At 40.4% G+C, this 24170-nt stretch overlaps 1 protein-coding gene across 9 annotated transcripts in view; it reads left to right on the top strand.

Moving 5' to 3' along the window:
- LTBP1 (latent transforming growth factor beta binding protein 1) overlaps positions 1-24170 on the top strand; it is a 371985-nt gene that overhangs the window by 271477 nt on the left and 76338 nt on the right. For 8 of the 9 annotated variants that reach the window (XM_072937939.1, XM_072937941.1, XM_072937942.1 and 5 more), the window contains 5 exons: positions 50-172; positions 3840-3959; positions 15067-15189; positions 20430-20552; positions 23052-23174. In XM_072937939.1, coding sequence (XP_072794040.1) covers positions 50-172; positions 3840-3959; positions 15067-15189; positions 20430-20552; positions 23052-23174 — 612 coding nt within the window. The remainder of the gene's footprint in view (positions 1-49; positions 173-3839; positions 3960-15066; positions 15190-20429; positions 20553-23051; positions 23175-24170) is intronic. The other variant, XM_072937938.1, reaches the window with a different exon arrangement.

Here is a 24170-nt window from a genome sequence, read left to right as displayed (position 1 = left end):
AATTACGTTTTGGGAAATAAAACTTGATGATGTTTTCTGCTTTGTGTAGATGTCGATGAGTGTCTGAGGCCGGACGTCTGTGGAGAAGGGCACTGTGTCAACACTATGGGGGCCTTCCGGTGTGAATACTGCGACAGCGGGTACCGCATGACCCCAGGAGGCCGCTGCGAGGGTGAGTCTGCTGGGAGGACGGGGAGGCTGTGCCAGTGCACATGACCATGAAAAATAGGGCTGGGTCCTGAACCTGGGGATGGGAGGCACCTGGCCTGGTCCTAATTTTCTTCCACCAGTCTGTGCAGGACACCAGCTCATCCAAGCTCTTCCCGCCTTCTGGAATCACAGTCCCTTTGCCTCCCTTCACTGACTCTGTCTGGGTTATTTTCCGTCTTCATGTTCTCTTTATTACTCACTTCAGTATCTGCCTTCCCTGGTATGTGGAGTGAAGTCACTTTAGAGCAATGAACTGCGGAGGATCTTAGCACAAACACAGACTTAATTACAGTGTCTGCGTCATTTATGTGGGGACATGGTGCAGGAGTTACCATGTGGACTTTCAGTTTTTGACCTTTTCACCCTGTTCCATTCCTTTGTCTCAGCTTCTTTCTTTTGCATGTGTTCTGGGACCTGCTTGCAGACTCTCTCCCGAAGTGCTGTCTGACCAGCTGTGGGTCAAATTCCAGCTGTGCTAGATAAAATTTCCTTAGTATTGACCCCAGCAGTGAATTTGCTCTCTTTAGAAAAATGTTTTGATAAGTCTTTGTAGCATGGCCAAAATGATTAACCGTTGAATATTTCTGCTTCCACTTGTGTCCAAGTCACATAGGTACTTTTTGAAAACACCTGGTATATTTTGAATAGTTACTTTCATGAAGAAATACGCTGAGCCTCTGCTTAAATCTTGCTGTGGAAACATAAGGGCAGAAGAGCAGGGGTTTCTGGGCAGGTTTCTGAGGAGCCTGAGTGTGGGGATGGTGGCGGTTCTGTGTGGTTCCCTGCCTGACTGCCTGAGATTCAGCCTCTTTGCTAACGTGGCTGGGCTTCCAGAGCTTACAGAGAGATAGGCTGGTTGGGGCAGGCTGCTCTCAGCTGTCCCTTGGCTTCTATGTGTTGGGTTTTTTCATTGTTCTAATAACCAGGCCTGGAGGGAGAGCTCATTAGACATTTTTTGGCAGCCTGCACCTGCCTCTCTTCCTGGCCCCTTGCCTCAGCCCCTTGAGTAATCTGGAGACAAGTGGGGAGCATTTTATGTTGCTGCATCTCTGATCCACTCCTATCAGAATGGAGCCATGAACTCTTCCCTGATGGCCTAGGGCCATGGGACAGTGCAGGTGACAAGTGTCCCCACTCTGCTCTTTTGTAAGGGGGCTCTTCCTCTGATCTGGAGAGGAAGCATGGGGTCAGGAGAACAGGGACTATGGCATCAGCTCAGACCCTCACACTTGGTACCTTTCCACCTTGGAGCCCTTTGAGTAGCCAGTTCAAAGCTTAGTTCTGGGGGGAGGGTATAGCTCAGTGGTAGAGCACAGTGCTTAGCATGCACAAGGTCCTGGGTTCAATCCCTGGTACCTCCATTAAAAATATAGTACTAAATAAATGAATAAACCTAATTACCTCCCCACCTAAAACACAGACAAAATTTTTTTTAAAAAAAGCTTAGTTCTTCATCTGTAAAATGGGAACCATGAGGTCAACTTTCACGTTTGTGCAAGTTAAAGGGAGTAAAAGGGTGGATGGTGCCTGTCCCCTTGTTAGTTCTTGAGAAGTGTTCGCTTCTTTAAACTTCCCCCTTCTCTGACTCCTCTTGTTTGTGCATAAATCTTCTCAGAACATCTGTAATTGTCAGATTGTTTTTAAAGGGCGTGGGCTTATCTGTCAAGCATTCATGTGCAAAGCGATGGTCCCCAAAGAGGTCAAATATGGGTCCTCAAGTTCTCCACACAGACTCAGGATGGGAAGATAAGATATTCAAGGACTAATCAGAGCATAAAGATGGACAGTGAAAAGGAAAGAAGTTTTAAAACTTATCTAAGCAAATGGAAAGCAGTTAGGGGAGTATTCAGTAATATTCAGTGTATGGAAATTATTTAACAGAAATATCACCAGGGTTCCCCAAGTAAATAATACATAATTCTATCACTATGAAAAAGGCTTGAAAGAAGCAGCAGCCAAATAATGTGGCTGTTTTCTCATTTCGTCGTGGACCAGAACCAGAGGTCCCCGGGCTTCTGGCTCGCTGAGGATTTTCTCAGCTGTCACTGACAAAGTCGCTTTCAAATAGCGCCAGTCTCCAAGGAGTCTGTTGTGGTTCACAGACATTATCTCATGCATTCATGCTTTCTCCTATGAAGGTGCTACCAGGCAGGTAGTCTCACTCTCAAAGATGAGGAAACGAACTAACAGAAGTGAGAGCAGCAGGCAGTTCAGGGATGCCGTCTCGTGTTGCTCAGCCTTGTACCTTCTTTCACGGGCCAGCCTATCTCTGTGACCTTCTCTGACTTAGCAGTTGTAGTTCCATTTTTAAAAAATCACATCCAGAGAAGAATGTAATGCTGTTTGGAAAGTGAAACTGGCAAGCATCATCTTTTTGTAGAACAAGAAGTCCCAGAACATCTGACCTAAAAAAAAAACACAAAACAAAACAAAACAAAACCACTGTGTGTCATTGTCTATTGGCAAGAAATTTTTGCTGATAGGAAAAAAAAATTACAGCATTGACCTGGTGCTTATTAATTCTATTAATAACATCTTTTACTTTAAGCATCTTTTCACACATGTCTAGTGATACATAATGGGGAATAATTTTTGAGAATTTACCAGAATGATGACATCAGATACCCATGCATGTTTAGTTTATTCGTTACGTATTTCTTACACTGCTCAACTTACCTGAAAAAAATCTGTTTATATTTTAAGCTTGATTAGAGGTCCTGTATACATCTCATGCTGGGACACTTAGACGTTGAATCCACTCATTGAATTCAGAATCCAACTCCAGAAAAATACGTATTTCAGCTGGGGCTGGTACCCAGGGGTTGGTACTCATTTGAAACTGTGGGGTGGGCCATCTCCTGTATCTTACCCTCCCCCACTGTATTGTTTTACCGTTTGTAAAAATGCTTAAAGCTGTTGTATCTCTGCCGCAGCTCCATCCATGTTGAAGGTGTTTTTTCCCTCCTCACATTGTAAAGAACAGAGATTAATAACTTTAGTTACTGTGAATGAAAAGTAAGGTGTATTTTTACCAGAAAATATTACTCTGTGGTCATGCACCATGTTCTCTGGAAAATCCTGGAAGTATTTGATGAGTTCATTCTCTCCTAATATTCTTAGTCCATCTCCACGGAATTCCTGTCAAATGGAAGGTTTTACATTATTCAAACCTGGGATGTTTGGGGCCCATGGTGCCAAAGCAGAGATTTGCCTAGAGCATCCATTGTCTGTGGAGAGAGCCTCTTAGCCAGGTGGATAAATGGCTTCCTCCCTCTCATGCCCGTTTCTTGTCTTTCTTTCTGGCAAGCCATGCTATTACTTGAAAGGTCTGATATCCAGAAAGTGGCCCTGGAGAAGCTGCCAGCTCCCAGAGTGGGGAGAGCTGGGCCTGAGAATTAGGGCCAAGTTCTTCCTTGGAACACGTGTAAATCTTTCAATCAAGGTATAGCCAGCCATGCATTATTGCTGTGTGTTTAAGTGCAGACCCAGTGTTTCCCTTTTCCGCTTACTGTTTTCTCCACCTAAATGTAGAAATAACCTACCTTTTCCCCCGCTCTATCGCACAAGTCAGTTTGTGCTGCAGTGTTCTGATCAAATGTCCGTGACCTGGTAGCTTTATGTTTTTTCAGATATTGATGAATGTTTGACTCCAAGTACTTGTCCGGATGAGCAGTGCGTGAATTCTCCTGGGTCTTACCACTGTGTTCCCTGCACAGAAGGGTTCCGAGGCTGGAATGGGCAGTGTCTTGGTAGGTACCAGAGTGTTCTTATCATAGTTGCGTTTCTTCTGTCTGGCCCGTTTTCCAACAAAGTGGTGTGATGCCAAGTGAGCCATCTTTCAAAACTGAAAAAGGGGGGGGAAAAAGGAATGTAACAAACTCATGTCATTCTGAGCAGTTCTAGGTAACTTTGAACCATGAAGAAAATAAGAAATTGAGTTGACATGAGGAATGTGAGATTTTACGTGGGACAAATAATTCTGATTGAAACAAATTGTTATCCCTGATGTGATAACTAACCAAAACCAAATAAAATAATACACACCACAGGGAGAAGAGAGGTGGAGAGCAAAATGCTGGAAAGGAGAGAAAAGGCTTGAGGAGAAGTTACCACAGACTCATAGAATCAGGAAACATACAAACGCAAACTTGGAGCAGGAGTAGCAAGTGTAGAAAGAGCAGTCTGGTTGGATTGCTCATGTGCCTTATATTCATGCATTCATCCCTTTCAGTATTTAACACTGAATCCCAGTGATGAATTGGCATTGGCTCTCATTTCCTGTGCTCTAGTTAGCTTTCCCCCTTAATGGTTTTCCTTTATGTTTCTGTTGACCGTGGGATCTTCTTCTCAAAAGGGGGACTCTCTTCCACTCCATGCCACATTCTGACAATGTGAGCTAAACTTTTCCTTCCTTTCTTCCTTCTTTCCTTCCTTCCACAAATGCTGGAGAACTCACTGTCTATACCCAGAGTTGTACTGAGTATTGGGATACATTGAGGGCTTAAAAAATAATAGTAATAAACGTACTCTCCCCATGAAACTTACTACTCTCTGGTCGAGGAGACTGACACTCACCCAGACACCTTATGAGTACAGGTGAATGGACACCTGAGACAAATGCTAAGAGAGAGAGCTGTGTGATGTTGTAAGGGCATATGATAGAAGGAGTTGCCTCTAGGAAAATCCTTGAGTTGAAGCTTAACTGGGGATTGAACTGGGGAAGGGGGTAAGAGGGAGGTCATTTTGGCCATCTGACCAGTGTAAGGGGCTTGTGGAAGGAGGAAGCAGGTCATCTTCCAGAAGCTAGAAGGCCAATGTGGCTGAAGAACAGAGTACAGGGTAAGATTTCTGCAAGATTCCAGGCCCTCTTGGTCCTATTAAAAATACTGGTCTTGATTCTTACATCTCTGGGAGGACGTGTATGTGTCTCAGCAGAGTTGAGATGAGTGGGCTTGACAGACACACTCCCAGTTTTGAAGCTTTGGACTCTTCATTAGGCAGCAAGAGCTAAACCTCTGTACCCAGTACGGGTGGTCCCCTGCCCTGAATCTCATGCCCATCCCCACGGGTCTCTATCAGGGAATTGTGTGAGGTGCTGATCTTTGGGTAGAAGAAAAGATTTTTTGTTTGTTCATTAATTGCTTCTTTGATTAGCATTTGTTGATGTAATCGGTGGCAGTCAGAAAGTGTATTTGGTTTTAATTTTTCCATTTGGCGTAAACGTCCGAGTTACCTATCAAGTTCCGTTCTTGTACCTGCTTTCACATACAGATACATATTATAATCCAAGAGCAGAGCCTGGACTTTATCTTAACTTACTAAAATGCACAGTCGTGGTGTAAACACAGCCCTGATTCATGCATTCGCTGATGGAAAGTGACTGACCAGATTGGCATATGGTTGCTCATCACTAGAAATGCGCAGATCTAGGTGGGGGAATGATAATAAATGAATTCTTACACCTAAATGAGCTCAGTCAGTCTGATGGTGACCACTCTGCTCCGGTTTAGTGACGGATACACAGCACCTCATTTAACAGCAGTTTTGCTTTGTCAACCAGATTAGTAGACTCGTAAGCAGATCTGTTAGGTCACCATGTTGTTACTCAACCAAAGTCACATGCTTGACCACTTGTCCAAGCAATAACTTTCGGTTTTGCATTGCTAACTAAGGTTGCACATCTCCCAGCAGAAGCAGGCAGTGTACTTTTTCCCTTCTGTGTTGGGTAAAGTTGTAGGTTCTGTGTCATCTGTAAGTCAGGGGGCCCCTCTGTGACCATTGCAGTGCCGTCCATGGCTCATATTGGACTTGCAGCTCTTCTCAGTTTCTCATGAGGGCTTTTGCAGATTGTACTGAAATAGATTTTTCCACTCTAATTTTTATGGCAGTCAAGCTTTCAAATGTTAACATTGAGTGTGACAAAAAGCAGATACTGCAATGTGCCTTTCTGCTCAGACTGAGCCAGTGAATGGGTTGGATTCTTCAATAGCCCTCTGACAATGCTTGTGAATACCCAGCCATTTCTTTTTGATTTAGTTCCTTTACATGTTTTCGTTCTCATCTTCGTGATTCTGGCACTCCGAAATACTTCTCAGAAGGTGCAGTCCTACTTAAGCATGTCTTTGAGTTGAGCTCATCGATAACACAACCTGACATATGTTTGTTTGTTCATTTGCCCCTCGCATCAGTCAACATTGCATGCCTGGTATGAGCCAGGCATTGTGTTTTAGACCCTGGGGACTGAGAGTGAACAGAGTAAATTCCCTCCTTTCATTACACGTGGACTCTAGAGCTTGCATTGTGCTCACAGGGAAACAAGTGAGAAAGCAGAGTATGTGATGTGTCAGGTGTGGTGAGTGCCCTAGAGGGAAGAGCACCCTAAAGGATACAGGGAGTGTTAGAGATTTTGCGTGGACAGGGAGCACATCCGGTGGTAAATGCTTTGCTAACCATTTGGTTTTCTGTGTAACAGTTATTTGAGACTAATTTGAGGCTTTTTATATCCTTTTACCCCAGACAATTTAGGGTCCGTTGATGAGATTTTGTTCCTAATTTTTAGTATTTGAAAACATTAAAAAATTTAAAACTTTCCTAAGTCTCATTGTTTGGAGGGAAGTCCTGCGCTTGGCACTTGTCAGTCATCTGTAGAGATGATAGTCCCTACTTTGGAGGATTTCTTTTCCGTAAGCTTTAGTGTCCTATTTTCTGCCACTCTCACTGACAGCGTATTTTTAAATTAGTATAATTAAATTTGTACAGTTTACATAGCACTGTACATAATACCACATAATGTACATAATACTATTTGGCATTATGCTTACAGTTTTTTAAAAATTTGTGAATCTTCATGTCCATTTGACTCTTTTTTCTATTAAGTGGTTTCATTAGGAGAAGGGAGTGGGAAGGGATAAATTGGGAGTTTGAGATTTGCAGATACTAACTACTCTATATAAAATAGATAAACAACAAGTTTATACCATATAGCACAGGGAACTATATTCAATATCTTACAATAACCTATGATGAAAAAGAATATGAAAAGGAATATATGTATGTATATATATATGACTGAAATATTATACTGTACATGAGGAATTAACACAACATTGTAAACTGACTATGCTTCAATTAAATAATTAATTTTAAAAATCTACACACACAAAAGAATTAAGAATTGCCATTTTGACCCTATATTCTGCAGAGATTTGATGCCAGTTCACTTTCTGCTTCTTTCACTGACTAAATAGTGAACTTGCTGAAACCATTAATGGCCTCTTTGTATTCATGCCTTGGAAAGTGGATCTTACTGACTGATGCTTCTCCTTGATTTATGAATTAGAACAGAAATTATTTGGGCCAGAAACAGGTAAAATGTTAGCAGGTGTTGTCTAGGGGATCACGCTTTTTCCTGCTGTTTAGTTCAAGGCATACGATCCTTCGTTCTCAATAGTTTATTGTCCACTTTCAAAATATCTCGCCCTTAATGCTTTTTGGCAACTTGTGCTGGCTCTTCTGTTAACGTAGCTTCTTCTTTCAAGTTGTGGATTTCGGAGCTCTCTTGAGAGCCACTTTCATCATTCAACACTGTATTCCTTGGACCTCACATTCAGCCTGGAGCTGCTGCCCACGCGGTCCCCACCTCTGAGGACTATTTCATCACCCTGGGTTCTGGCCAGTTCCAACTGCCTGCTTTCAACCAGAACCTTTCTTGAAGGAAGTCAGCATGTCAGGTCCTCAATTTACAGGCTTCACTTGACTCACAAAGAACTTGAATCAGCCTGATTCAAACCTGACTGGAACCATCCCCCAAATAAAATCCTCTAATATGTAATTGCTTTAAAGTACATTCAGTAACTCTGATATGAAGATTGTATTTCCCTGAATTTAGGCAGAATGTCAGCTCTGTGAGCTCCCTGAAGCTTAGTTTCAGGATCTGTAAAATGGGGATCAAAATACTTTCTTCATAGGGTTTATTGTCAGAATTAAATGTGATGTCAAGCACTTTGCAAGGACCCAAGAAATGTTACAGTCCTCCTTCCCCCATCCCTCATACCTCCGTTTTATTTCCCTTGTGCTGAAATGGAAGAAACGCAGTAGTAACTGATACTTCTTAAAGTAAGTTACTTGTCAAGTTTCTGTGGATAACTACCTTCTCTTTGGCTTTCTTTGAGCTCATCTCATATAGTTTTTAATTTTTCTTTCGTCAGAGGAGCTTTCTTTTATGAATTTAAGTAATCTTAACCTTATAGTTTCTTTCCAGCTTCTGACTGTTTCTGTTTTACTGGCGTATACTTCTTGAGAGTCGTAGTTCTCTGCAGGATCACTGATGACTCCTAGCACATGTTTCAGCTCCACGGGACTGCCGTCCCCATTCTTTACTTCATTGTCTGTGTTCTCCTTGGCAAGACACAGTATCTGTCACCTGACAGATGTGTGCAGTTAGCCTTCTTTGAGTTTATTGCCTCGCTTTACAGTTGAGTCTGTGACAGACCGTGTGACCCAGAGCACAAATTTCCGAGATTTTAATCGAAGTAGTACGGGCCTCTTTGTCAGCCCGGGTTTCAGTTTATGATGACTTTGTGACTCCCATTTGGGTTTTCTAACTGTAGTAGGTCTTTGGCACTGGAAGAACTTAGTGCCACTCAATCCACTTGACAACTGGTCAGCCACAGCCTTAGCCAAAGCCAGGCGCAGAAAACTTGCAGAATAAACATGGAGAGCATCTAGTTCTAAGAGTTCTTTTCACCCTAGGATTTCTTTTGAGATTTTAAGATCCGTTGTTAACCTTTATGGGATATATGAATATTCCTAGACTTAACGTAAAACAAGACTTTCATCCTGCATTTATTCTTCTTATATAAGATGGCAACTTAGCTCAAGGTCTGCCTTTTGCAAACATACTATAAAGTGTGCAAACATCAGCCTTATCCCTAAAATGTTATGTGCTAAAGGAATCTTCTAGTCAGTCAATAAGTAATTATTGAGCACTTGCCTACGTGTGTTTCTGCTAGATGCCAGAGAAGATTTGAAGTTGTAAAGAAGCAAAACAAAACAGGGTAGAATGGTGAATATAGGGGCATGGGGCATGGAGTACTGGGGAGATGGTATTGAAGGTTACAGACTTGAAACTAGTAGGTAAGCCCTGGAGATGTAATGTACAGCTTAATGATTATAGTCCATAATACTGTATTATAAACCTCAAAGTTGCTGAGACTAGATCTTAATTGTTCTCACCATAAATGATAGTTGTGTGACCTGATAGAGATGCTAGCTAACGCTGCAGTTAATCATTTTGCAATATGTGTATCAAATCATCCCTTAACCTTACACGATGTTATTTTTATTAAAGTCTACTTGATTTACCATACTATGTAGCAATAGTATAGCATATTCTCCATTTAAAGTTATTATAAAGTAACGGCTGTATTTCCCTGTGCTGTGCAGTGTATCCTTGTTGCTTAACTTACACAATGTTATAATGTCAATTATATCTCAACAGAAAAACAAAAACAAAAAAACTACTTTTGAAGGCAGGAAATATGCCTGTGTGGGGAGACTAGTTACTGTAATAAACTACAACTTCTCTTTGTATAGTTTACAATCATCCCTTTAGTACAGACATAGAATTTGATTCCCAAATAGATTAATGGGCTCACTCATGCTCATAGGCAGGTAGTAAATGGGAGAGATGGGACACGTTCCCAGGTCTTTAAGCTTCAAAGGTAGTATTGTATTTTGTTTTATATAATATCTCGTATCTCTCATGTACACTGAAGAAAATAAGCAAACCAATGTAATTAAGATAATAAGGAAAATAAAAGTCCATAGAAAGGAGATATCCATGTGGGTTGGAGTCATTCGTCCCTTGCAAGCGGCAATGTTTATGCCTCAGGGATTCTAGAGTCGAAGATGACGGGCTTGCACTCAGAGCCCCAGGTGAGTGTTGATGAAAGATGAAGTGTTCTTTTGGAAAGGTAAGATAGGAAGCTGGTGACTAGGTGGGATTAGCGGACTGACTTTCTGAGATCATCTTTGAATCTTTATCTGGGATATACGTAACATTGGCTCTTTTCCAATTCTGAAAAGCAGTGATGAGTCTTTGAGGAATGTACAACATATTTTTGTAGGCAGCTGTGCTACTGCAGATTTTTAACTTGGTCAGAATTGGCAGAAGAGCGTGAGGTCTTGAGGACTCACTATACTTCAGTTGCAGGCAAGGCAGTTCTTTGTACTGGCCCAGCCCGCATCTGTCTCTCATTTGACCACGTGTGCTTTTCTGTCAAATATGTTCTCCTGTCATCTTTAGTGTAAAGACTATATATAAAGAATAGTTGAGGGATAATTGAAGCAATGTTTGGGTGGAGAGTAATCCTGTATTTTCATGTAGCTATAGTGATCAAATAAGATGTCTTCTTCCCGTATCAAATGATGCTCACGCACTGAAGTCTGTTGGTCGCTAAGGAATTACATGAGGCTGAATGACCTCAGAAAAATGACTGGTTCACCCTGCTGACAGATTCATCTCCTTGGACGTAAAGGAAGTAAACTCTTGTTCTGAACTCAATTCTGACCAACCCCAAGGAGCCCATAGGTGCAGGGTAAGAGGGCAGCCCTGGTAACCCTTACAACCTTAGGGGTCATGCCCACAAGGGAGAGGCTTCAGGCAGCGTGCTGTGTTCCCAGGATATTAGGAAGGAAAATTTCAGAAGGGTTCCTGACCCAGATGAATTACATCCCAAGGCAATGAGAGAATTTACAGGTGGGATTGCTGGCCAGCTGGGATTCATCTTTGTGAAATTGTGAAGAATGGAAAGTTGCCAGGGAGTTGGAGAGAGATTAATGTCCTCATTTCCCCTAAAAGAGGAAAAAAGGTGGAGTTCAGGAACTAACGATCATTGAACTTCATGTTGATCTTGACAAAGAACTGTAGACTGCAGGATTCAGATGATGAGGTGAAACTTTTTTTATTTTTTTTAAGGATGTATAGGTCAAATTAGCCAGGGTTCATTAAGGACAAGTTATGCTGGACTGTCCTGCCTGCCTCTTCTGGTAGGGTTATTAGAGTAGAACAGGAAACCCTGTAGGCGTGGCATATCCAGTTTTCAGCAAGGCATTTGTGAGAGTCTCTGAAGGCATTATGAGAAGGATCACTTTGGACTGGGCGATAGTATTGTGAAGTGGATTCCGTGAACTTGTGAACAGTGATATCCACGAAGTGCCGACCTAGTAAACTCCTGGAAACTTCCTTATTGTCGGGGGTTTAATTAATTCATTGAATAGCAAATGCCAAATTATGTCTCCAAAGCACATTGATAATTTTTTTAAAAATTATAACCCATTTTTCTATGGACAGTTTCTCTTTTGAACTTATGTATAGGTATATAAGAATTTGGGTAGTATGACTCTTCTGTAAGACTGTAATCCTAGCATGAGTTTTGAGCTCCAGTATAGAAAAAGACACAACCATCTGCCTCTGCTGCAGGGGTCAGGGGCTGCAGGTTATGGATGCCACATAGGGTGGGTAGAGATCACCTTGTTTCCTGTGGCATTGATCCTCCCAAGGGTTAGAAGGAAGGACGATGGTGGCCTGACCTTCTGTCATTGGCACTCAAGGCCCCACAAGTTCGTGTCCTTGACTAAATTGAAGACCTGTGGAAACCACTGGAAGCTTTTAAAGTAGAGGAGCAACACCATTGATCAGATTTGTATTTTGAAAGATGGCTCTGGCTGCAAGCTGGATAATGGATTAGATGGGGCAAGGTGTTCAGTAGAGAATCAAATGAAAAGATTGTCAGGAACCTATTTGAGAGAGAATGGTAGTAGTAGGAATGAAGTAAACTTGTGGGTATTTGAGAGATTTTTGAGAAGTAGAATTGACGTAACTTGGTAATACATTGAATGTGGGGAAAGAGGGAGAAGAAGGAATCTGGACGGATGACTTCCAAGCTTCTCACTTGGGCATTTGAGTGGGTAGCGGTACCATATATTGATAGGGGAGGCAGCATAAAGAGAAGGCAGAAGATCACTTTTGCCCATAAAGAGTCAGAGGTGCCTGTGGGACGTGAAGGAGAGAGCTGTCCCTGTAGACTAACCAACCAGCTAGGTGTGGGGATCAGCAGTTAAGGAGAGAGGTCTGGCTAATGATACATCACTGAGTTTATTTCATTCCTTTTACATCTATCAAGTGAGGCCCCCCTCTAGACACCTTCCTTCTGAATAGAGATTTTTTTTAATTGAGGTATAATTGAGATACAGCATGATATTTTAGGTGTGCAAAATGATTTGGTATTTCTATGCATTGCAGAATGATCATTATATTAAGTTATCATTATTATGTTACACTAGTTAACATCCATCACCATATATAGTTCAAAAAAATTTTTTTTCTTGTGATGAGGACTTTTAAGATCTACAGTTGACCCTTGAACAACGGAGGCATTAGGGGCACCAACCCTCTGCAGTTGAAAATCCACAGGTAAATCTGCAGGGATCCACAGGGCTCCGCATCCACGGTTCCTCCCAACCACAGATCATGTCATACTGTCGTATTGAAAAACATCGTGTGTGATTGGACCCATGCTGTTCAAACCCATGTTCTTCAAGGGCCAACTGTACTCTCTTGGCAACCTTCAAACATGCAGTACAGTGTTATTAACTATGGTCACCAGGCTGTACATCCCCATGACTGACTTAATTTATAACTGGAAGTTTGTACCTTTTGATTCCTTAGAGAGATTCTTTAGTGATATTTAGTGTACCTTTTGATTCCTTAGAGAGATTCTTTAGTGATAACTATGTAGTTATTTCCTTAAGAACATAAGTGCCATTAAACCCACGTACTCATTCAATTCAGACTTCTATGTACGGGATTCTGCTTCCATGCAGTTATGACTGCAGTAAGTGAAGAAAAGAATAAACACATCAGTCAGGCTCTCCTAGTTACTTCAAGGCATTTTGCTTCATTGTTAATCATGGCAGTAGCCTGACAAAATAGCAGTTTTATAAGCATCTCATGAATGGTAATCTGCAATGTGTGTTAATTTACGTTAACTGAGGGAAAATATCGTCTTAGAAACTACTTTGCTGTTACATTCTACAGTCCTATAAATCACATTCTCTGGTGCGTGAATAATTAAAGAGAGTAATTCATATATTTTTTTCATCTTGTTAACATTTTTGAAACCAGACCAGATTCTAGACATGACATTTTCACATTGCTGTTGGAATTTCCATGCCTAGTGTCTAGGCTCATTCTGTCCCGCTGTTTACTTTGGCTCCAGTGTTTGGCTGCTTCTTTCAAGTAGTTTGCTTTCAGTGTTTACAAAAGTGGACTCCCACAACCAAAGAAAGGACGGATAGTGAGTCCGTCTGGAAGTGCTGTTTTTGTTGTCATGGAGTAGGGTCACTTCTCCATAATTAGGGATTGTGTGAAAGCGAGCGGAACACCTAGGCTGTGTCAATTACTTGGCTGTTTTCAATATGCATTTGGCACATCGCCGTGTGCGCACACACGCAAGATCCCCCTTTGCTTTGTTTTGGTAATACTCTATTTCTGAATTCCACTGTAAGGAAGATAGAGTCTAGTTCTCATGAAAAAATGCAGTGCAAATGAATGATTGCTGACCTGAAACGAGATCTCTGTTAATGTGCCCATGACTCTCTGCCTGTTCATATTAAGAGGTGGAAAGCTGTGTTGCTTTTGTGGTGAGCATTGCAAAATGGAATGGATGCAGTCAAGAGCCTTTCCTCTGTATTATTTGTCTGCCTTATATATAAGGTGCTCTAAGTATAGACCGCTGTAAAACTAAGCCTAAATTGTGATGCTGTGTGTATTTTTAGCACTTAGTGGTTGAATTTTTTCCTCTTTAAGTTTTTGGTTGTTTGTACTGTATTATATGTCTTCTTACTGCAACTGTAGTGCCTGTACCCAGGGCAGTCAAATGGGGCACAGAACTCACATTTTCCTTTCTGAATTAACAATGTTCTAGTAGGAGCTTAGTGAATGTTTACTGAATGAACTCAGTGAATACTTAGATGATGATTATTGATATACCTCCTGCGTTAGCAAATAATAAAGGCAAAGTCATGATTGTCTCTTTCACTGTTTCTATCAGTAGACTTTGAACTTTGAATCTCTGTTTCTTCCTCTATAAAGGGTTAGTGCATACAGATTTTGTTAGCATTAAACAAGACAATATATATAGAGCCTCAGTGCCTTCATACAGTAAGTATTTGATAAAGATTAGCTATTACTTTTTATCTGCCCCTTCAGCCTATACTCCACCTTCAAACTACCCAGTAGGCTTATGTTTGCCCCTTAGACTTTTTTTTTTAATGCTAATTCATTGCCATCTTAGAACGTTTTATCATATTTTTTTTAACTTTTGTGTTACAACTTTTCCTATGGTTTCTCTGGGTTGTGAGTCCTATCTCTTGCCTCAGTGAGCCCTCACATCCTGCTGAAATTCATCAATTCCCTAACCTGACCTCCGCGTGTCTTTGATTCTTTGGAATAACTTATTTTGCAGAGGATGTTACTCTAAAACTACCCTCTCTTCCTCCTTCCCTTCTAAGCAAGCCTCCCATTGAATTTATTCTTAGACCATGTTTGGTTTCTTCTTGTAAGTTACTTTGCAGAAAGTAAGTTAAGCTGTAGAACCATCATGCATGCAACTCATACCAGAGCTCCGTTTCCTTCTAAGGGCTAATTTGAAGGCTTACCTTAAAGAATCTGCCCCTCTTTTGAAGATCCAGTGTTTCCATTTCTAACCAAATTCAACTTTATTCATGTTTTATTTCTTTTTTTCTCTCTTTGTCTTTTTTTTTTCTCCTTTCTATTATGCATCATTTTTCAAGATGTGGATGAATGCCTGGAACCAAAGATCTGCGCAAATGGTACTTGCTCCAACCTTGAAGGCTCCTACATGTGTTCATGCCACAAAGGCTATTCCCCGACTCCGGACCACAAGCACTGTAAAGGTAAATGCTGTGATCAGCTTCCCATTTGTATTTTGAACTGTACTTAAAAGCATGTTAGAGTAACGAGCCTTAGAGAAGGGAACCATGCTACCTGTCATTTATTTTGACTCAGCTACTTAGAACACATTTTGGTTGGTGTCTTTGAAAGTGATTCCTCATGGTGGTTAAACACAGAGCATATTTGTTTACATAAAGGGAAACTGTGTTTTTAGAGAATATCTATGAGCCACAAGTCTGATTTTTCTAGTTATATAAAAGCAATACACGCAGTTGCATAACTCTGGGAATACAGTAGAAACTGTTGAATTGTACACTTCAAGTAGATGAATTATGTGGTGTGTGAATTAGATTTCAATAAAATTGCTATTAAAAACATGCATTATTGAAAATGTAGCAAGTTTTTCCAAAAACCCATAACCCCAGTCTTAATCAGGAGAAAAACAATGTTGTATTAGTTTCCATGTCATGGCTATTGTATAAAGTTGCTGCTGTGAGCATTGGGGTGCGTGTATCTTTTCAAATTAGCATTTTCTCTGGATATGAGTGAGATTGCTGAATCATAGGGTAAGTCTACTTTTAGCTTTTTAAGGAATCTCCATTACTGTTCTCCACAGTGGATGCCCCAAATTACATCCCCACCAACAGTGTAAGAGGGTTCCCTTTTCTCCACACCCCCTCCAGTATTTATTATTTGAGGCTTTTTGATGATGGCCATTCTGACTGATATGAGGCAATACCTCATTGTAGTTTTGATTTGCAAAATTGTAAATCATCTATACTTCAATTTTTGAAAATGGAGGGGAAAAGATGGACATAGGCATAGACAGAAAACTACGATTCAGAAGTAGTTCTGCCCTCCTACACTGCTGGTGGGAATGCAGTTTGGTGCAGCCACTACAGAAAACAGTATGGCGATTCCTCAAAAGACTAAAAATAGGCCTACCTTATGATCCAGCAATCCCACTCCTGGGCATGCATCCAGAGGGAACTTTTAATTCGAAAAGATACATGCACCCCAATATTCATAGCAGCACTATTTACCATAGCCAAGACATGGGAGCAACCTAAATGTCCATCAGCAGATAAAGAAGTTGTGGTGTATTTATACAATGGAATACTGCTCAGCAGTATTAAAGAATAAAATAATGCTATTTGCAGTAACGCGGAGAGACCTAGAGGTGATCACACTAAGTGAAGTAAGTCAGAGAGAGACAAATATCATATGATATCATGTATATGTGGAATCTAAGAAAATGACACAAATGAACTTATTTACAAAACAGAAACAGACTCACAGACACTGAAAAGAAACTTATGGTTACCAAGGGGAAAGGGGGTGGGGAGGGATAAATGTGGGAGTTCGAGATTTGCAAATATTAACTGCTATATATAAAAATAGATAAAAATTTTCTTTTTTATAGTCCAGGGAACTATATTCAATATCTTGTAATAACCTTTAACGAAAAAGAATATGAAAATGAATATATATGTGTGTGTGTGTAATATATATATATAATATATATAATATATGTATGTATGCCTGGGACATCATGCTGTACATCAGAAATGACATATTGTAACTGACTGTACTTCAGTTTTTTAAAATATCAAGTAGTTCTGGAAGATTAAAATATAAAATATGGAAATACAAAAGAAAAACATCAGACAAAGTCCAAATTGGGGACATTATAGACAATTCTGGCCATATCCTTGAGACAATGCAGGTTGTAAAAAACAAGGAAAGGCTGACTGGGGAGACAAGACACCTGAAGACTGAATACAGTGTGGTCCCCTGGGTTGGATCCTGGGACAGAAGAGGATCTGAATGGAAAAACTGGTGAAATCCAAGTAAATCTGGGGTTTAGCTTTGAAAAAATGAAGCATTATATCAGATTCTAGCTCAGACACTCAGAAGCAGTGTGAGCTTGGATAAGTTACTTCATTTCACTAAACTGTACTTGCTTATCTGCTAAAGGGTAACAATAAAGGTACCTGCTAGGGTTTATGTGAGGATTGCATGAGATGATACAGGATAACGAGCCATCAGAGAAAGGCAGAGATAATACGTGGAGAATGAAGTAAGGCAGGGGCCCAGCGTGACAGCTTGTGGCTGATGTTGTTAATTCGCCAAATAATAGGGAAAGTTCTTTTGAAGTCAAGAAGTGTGGGACTAAATCTGCTTGTATGCTTCTGGAAAGGCTTCACAGAAGTGTTGCTGTTCACGCTTGGTTTTAAAATACTGAATGCAGAGGGGAGAGGAACTTATTTAGCAGACAGAGGAAACAGGAGGTATCAAACTTGGAGGCAGGGAAAGGGCTGTTACCTCCACTCGGCATTGAACCTTGCCTTCTACTCTGCTTCTCTCCTGGTGTCTTTGCACTGCAGTCTGGGGTAGGATCAGGTGAGATCCCGTCCTCCGCCTGAGAAACCTGCATATGCACTCGTTGTTTTCTTTACTCCCAACCAGAGCCCTTCCTTTTTACAGTTGTAAATTGTGTAACATCCTTATTCTTTAATTATTTCAAAATCTTTCCCGAACGACATCAGCTCACAGATGTCAAGTTCCACCTAGATCATAAATCTGTTCCTTTCCCAACATTCCAGCAACTCTGCCAATTTCCCCCTGTTGATAGTACTGAATGTTGACTGTGTCTTCACCTCACTAAACCTACTGACAGCTTTTCTGCGTTGTAAATACATTATCTAATGTATTCATTCATTACTTGTTTATATCTTTTTGTACTTGTGCCTTTGTATTTCTTTGCACATTTTAATGCTGTATGCCCTAAATTTATAAATACCAAGATATTGTCTCTATTTTAACTCTGAGCAGGACTTGTCATAGCAATATGTGCAAAAAGTCCCTTAAAGAAATATCTTTTGTGAAGAATAATGTTTTCTATTCATCTCTTGGCACAAAAGAGAGAAGACATTTGTCCTGAATGCTTATTTTATAAGAAAGCATTCTTTTGTCATAGAAATTTTATCCCTCATCAGAAAAGAAAAATGCATTTTCTTGTGTGTAGAATTATGCTGCCTCTGATCCTCTTGGTCATTTTAAAGACCCAAAGATCACCATATTCAAGATAACGGAGTTGCTTCAAGTTATTCTAAATGTGTGTACCATAACTTATAATGAATTACTTCTGACAGTCTTCCCAGCATAAATGAGTAACTTATGTAAGACGTCTGGCGTTTCCTGACAGTACTTGGAATGGAAGGTATATTCTCGCTGCAGACATCTTCACATGGGAATGCTTAATTTGTCATCTTTGAGAAAGTCAGAAAGAGGCCAAAGCACTAAAGATGTTGTCAGACACTACGTGGGATCCAACCAGCTACATGAGCTATTGTTGGTCTTAAGTTTTGAACTGACATCTCAAGTGTTTTATAGGATGTGTTGAAAGCAAGCATGGTGTAGGCTGTTCTTGCTTTCGACTTCTCTGAAAGCTAGTAGGTTAAGGGCTTTGGAAAGGTATAAAATAATTAAGACAAAATTCTTATTTAATTTCTCTATTGATAGTCAGTATTTGGCAGCTAGGACCATTATATAAATAAAAGGGATCAGTTTCACAGTAAGGGAAACAAAAGTTTCTAGTAAACTACAGTCATTTCTATAAGAAAGAAAAAACAAATTCCTGAACTCCAGTTACATTAACAATTAGTGTGAGCTTTTTCAGAAACATGGGATAACCTGACACTTGGCTTCTGTCAGGATAAACTTCGAAAGGTTAATGCCTTGTTAGAGGTTAAGAAATGCAGCTTTGCTCAAGGAACAGATAATTATCAGTAATACTTGAGGGGAAAGACTGTGAGGTTGTTTGCATTTTAGATGCATTTAAAATAATGGGCTATTTTGGCAGGGAAAGTAGAGCTCAGTGGTAGAGTCATGCCTGGAATGCATGAGGTCCTGGGTTCAATCCCCAGCACCACCATTTAAATAAATAAGCAAACAGACCAACCAACCTGCCTACCTAACCCTTTCACCAAAAAAAAAAAAGAAAAAAAAAAGATATTTTTAGAAGGAAACAATAGACATTGATCTTTAGGGCATGGTTTCCTTAAAACAAATTCTCCTCTTTTTAGATGAGGGCCCCTTTCTCTCTGAGTGTAGGGCTTGTGTGTTTTCATCCCTTCTCACCACTAACCCTCACAACAGACCTGTAGGATGCGTGGTGAAGCTCAGTCCTGTCATATTTTGATGGTCATAAACTCATACAAACTGACCAGCGATTCAGCAGAACGTTCTGAGGCTATGTCTGCACCGACCAGGCAAGATAGGATTATCCAATTAGATCAGATCAACCTACAGGCCAAACAAAAGCTTTTAGAAACTGAGCACCGCTTCTACCACAAGTGTTCAAGTTACTGATGAGGCCAGTCATTCCTTCACTCGTGTAAATTCACATCCATGACTAGAACACTCGGAATTACCTTTTCTCCATCAATAGCTTTATGTTTATTCAGGGCGAATCCTCACTCATTATTTTCTCCATTGACATTCCAGCAGTTGCCATCAAAATATATCATTTCTCTTGGTTTTCCTTGTTAATTTGAAAATGAGCTCTGTGTCCTTTAACAGAACTGATTGACCTTGTACTCTTCCAGCTTCTGAATACAGTAGAAATGTCTACTTCCTTCCATAACTGCTTCCATTGTGGCTTTGCATTTAAAGTTCTCAGCAGAGTTTTAGTTCTGCCTCGTTCCATAAAACTCTACAGGTCTGCAGACTGCCTCATGACCGTTATTTTATGCCTGAGATCTTCTGTTTTCAACTTGAAAATATTTCACATTGTGTTTCTGCTGTATTCAAATTATGAGAGGGAGAAAGAAAGAGCAAAGGGCTTGATGTTGTATTAAAAGTGGCTTTTACTTGCTCATAACTTTATCATCTGTTTGTAATTCTGTTCTCCGGTTCATACTGAGGTCGATATGAGGGACATTGGTGGGCTGATTCAAACTAAAATGTATAGGGCCCCATATAGGAGGAGTACTATTATTTTTGTAATAATAACCTCAGAATTCGTTGTAAGGAGCAGTGCATTCACTTGGGTAGTACCTTTTTCTCTGTTCATTGAAAATTTGTTGTTATTGCTGTTGTTGTGGGTCCTGCCTTAAAAGACCAGCCTGGAAACGAAGGCTTTGAGGGCAGTAGCTTGGTTTATGGTCTCAAATTTTAGCTAAAGGGGTATTTAGATATAAGACCTCATGTTAAACAGTTGCATTGTTTGTGCTCACAGATATTGATGAATGTCAGCAAGGGAGTCTGTGCATGAATGGGCAGTGCAGAAACACCGAGGGCTCCTTCAGGTGTACCTGTGGGCAGGGGTACCAGCTGTCAGCAGCGAAAGACCAGTGTGAAGGTAGGAGTGTGGCATCGTGAACTACTGTGATTTCAGTTCAAGGCACCCAGCCTGAAAAGCTATGTGCTCAATAAAGTGAGTGTTTTTGAGAAACTCCCTAGATGATTTCTTTATGGTGCCAGAAAGCAGGAGACCTCCACTGAAGTCAGTAAAGTGAATAAACCAGGAGAGGAAAAGGTTAAATTTGAAAAATACGATATTAGTAGCTGGGCCTTAGTGTTGGGAAGAAAAATGATTACTCTCTGTGTAATTCTTGCAGAAAATCAATTCTATTAAAATTATTTGAAAGTTTTACATAATAAAATTTCAGCTACCAGGTCATTGTATCAACCTGATGCTATGCTGTGAAATATTAATGACCTAGTTTTTGTGTGCATTGAGCTTTTTAAAATTTTCTTTTAAAAAAGAAATCACTAAAGAAGATTTTCCAGTTAGACTGAATAAGGAGTATCCCCTTATAGTCAAGGGTTAAGTTTGTGAAATATGCCCTCTTCTACAGGTAATAGTGAGGACTTTGGACCCCTCTAGGGTTGACCTTAGACTTAAAAAAAATTTTTTTTTCATTGAACTTTATACAGAATTACAGTTGACCCTTGAACAACACAGGTTTGAACTGTGTTGGTCCATCTACATGCAGATTTTTTTCAGTAAATACTTACTAGACTGCTACATGATCCATGGTTGGTTGAATCCTTAGGTGTGAAACTTCAGATACTGAGGACTGACTGCCTAGTCATACATGAGTTTTTGACTGTTGGTGGTTGTACCCCTACCCCCACGTTGTTCGAGGGTCGGCTGCAGCTGTACTTCACTTCCCAAAAAGTAGATGCTCCCTGAGCTTGAAGATACCGTGGTATCACCTGTGACAAGCACAAGTGTCCAGAGTTCTTAAAAAGAAATGTCATTTCAGTGTCATATAAGAACAGAATATAGACTGTACACGGTCAGTTGTTTTATTATGAGGAAACAAATCATATCCATGTCTACATGTAAAATTTAGTATTTAATGAGTAAAATGATACCTCATTACATCCTGAGGTAATGTTCTAAAAGAGACAGAATATGATGGTACTACAAAGGGATCTGCCAGTGTTACCATGACCACCTTCAGTTATCCCTTTCTGGAACACGGAAAGTCATTACAGTACATAATCTAAAGGTGGAGAATGACAGAACACACACACTCACATACACAGAGAAATTAAGTAGTTTTTTTGAGATTCTACAAGTCCCCCCTCAGAGTTTTTATGCTTTAGCTTATGACTCCTGACCTTTACAAGTGAATGTGTAATCAGAGAAGAGGTCCACACATAAAATAATAAGGCTATCACTGTCATAGTCCCATAGTCCTTTCTTCTGAAGAGGCTGCGATGTCATTCTCAGAGATAAGTCAGACACACGACAATCATCCACCAGGGAGGCAACAGGGGCAAACCAGCTTTAGGTGCTAAATGCCATGACAGTCACAATGATGCTGTGAGCAGAGTGGGGCAGAGCAGTGGTGTAGGGTCCCTGTGCAAACTGACATTTGTGTTAACTCTTGCAGAATCAGATCACCAGAAGTAAATACAGATACTCAGATGTGATGGGCAAAGTCTATCAACAGACATGAATTGTGTGCCTGCTGATTGTTAAAACACTGGGTCATCTAAGGAGTAATAAAGGGTGTGGTAGACATAGTCCCTGTCTCAGAAAACTCAGAATTTACTGATGAAAGTGAATAATCGAATATGTGTAGACCATTACCGTGCCTTTAATGTGTGGATGTGATGCAGGCATGTAAGTGAGCCTGGGCTCAGGATAGTGGTTACAGACAGGTAATCTCTAAGCTGAGGATATGTGCATCAAGAAAGAGAGATTCAGAGGCAGGGTACCCGGTATCAAATGGGCTGAGAGGAGGGAAGGGCCATTAGATGGGCTCAGAAAATCAGAGAGAGAATGGAAACCTGATTGCTATGGGTCTAAAGGGGAAATTAGTGAAAAAGAATTCAAGACATTTGTGCCATGACACTTTTGGATCAGGGGTCAGCCACCTTCTCCTGTGAAGGGCCCAGGTAGTATCTGAATATGTGGTGCTGTTTTCCAGTGAAACTTTACTTGCAATAATAGGCAGTGAGCTGTAGCTCGCAGACTCCTGCTTTAGGCTATCCCAGTCTTTAGTGCGTTTAAGCTCAGAGTGTTACAGTTGAACCAGCAGAAGAAATTCCAGGAAGCTTCGTTGAGGTTTACAGAGTACAGCCAAGTATTTGTCCCTTATCAACGACCAGTGGAATTAATATGTACAGATTCTTAGTTCACTGGTTAAAATTTTAAGTTCATCTAGATTTTTCCCACTGGGCTATTAATGAATAACCTTTTACTAGAGGTCAGTTTAATTCACATAATGAAAATGCTAAATTAATTATAAACCACATAGTTTATAGACCTCCTCTACATGAATGATTAAAAATCACTTTTAAAGCACAACTCCTAAGTGTCTTCTTACTCTCTTGTTCACAGATATTGATGAATGCCAGCACCGTCATCTCTGCAGCAATGGGCAGTGCAGGAACACAGAGGGCTCCTTCCGCTGTGTTTGTGACCAGGGTTACAGAGCATCTACCCTTGGGGACCACTGTGAAGGTGAGAATTGCTCTTAGTTGCAGAATCATGATTAGGGGAATAAAATGCCAGAATCAGGATTAGGGAAATCTGGATATCATCCTGGCCTCCATCATCAAGTCCATACTTTTTTTTCCCCATTTAAAAAAAAATTTTTTTTAATTGAAGTATTGTCAGTTTGCAATGTTGTGTCAATTTCTGGTATACAGCACAATGTTTCAGTTATCCATATATACACATATATTCCTTTTCATACTCTTTTTCATTATAGGTTACTACAAGATACTGAATATAGTTCCCTGTGCTATACAGTGTAAACTTGTTTATCTATTTTACATGTAGTAGTTAGCATCTGCAGATCTCGAACTCTTAATTTATCCCTCCGCACCCCCTTCCCCCACCACCCCCACCTGGTAACCATAAGTTTGTTTTCAATGTCTGTGTGTCTGTTTCTGTTTTGAAAATAAGTTCATTTGTGTCTTTTTGTTTGTTTGTTTTAGGTTCCACATATAAGTGATATCATGTGGCTTTTTTTTCTCTTTCTGGCTTCACTTAGAGTGACGATCTCCAGGTCTATCCATGTTGCTGCAAATGAGCCCACACTTTTGTCTTGGCAGCTGAGGACATTTAGTCCCTGCAAGATATTTCCCCCTTGGTCACACAAATACTGTGGAGAAACGTGTAGAATCCAGGTTTTCTTTGTACTTCTCAGAATAGTTTTTTTAGAAGAATTATGCCAGCTAACAAAATAGAGTTGGGTTAACTTTCCTCAGCTGTATAGGTGGTTTCTCTGGGTGTAGAGTTCCACGTAGCATCTATTCGGATGCGGGATTAGCATCCCAATTTTCCAAAGGAGTAAAGACAAGTTAATTTTCTAGATAACTGTAAAGGTTTTCAGAGCCAGACTTTAATTCAGTTTTGAGCTTTTTGCATAAAATATTTCTGAAAGGTATCCCACGTATGTAGCATTGCAGGTCGTTAGCCACTTTCACAGCCTGCCTTGGCTCGGAACCCCTC

This window comes from Vicugna pacos, chromosome 15 (genome assembly GCF_048564905.1).
Source record: "Vicugna pacos chromosome 15, VicPac4, whole genome shotgun sequence".
Taxonomy (NCBI): domain Eukaryota; kingdom Metazoa; phylum Chordata; class Mammalia; order Artiodactyla; family Camelidae; genus Vicugna; species Vicugna pacos.
Note: the sequence above shows the minus strand (reverse complement) of the source record. Positions and strands in the feature narration are given on the sequence as shown.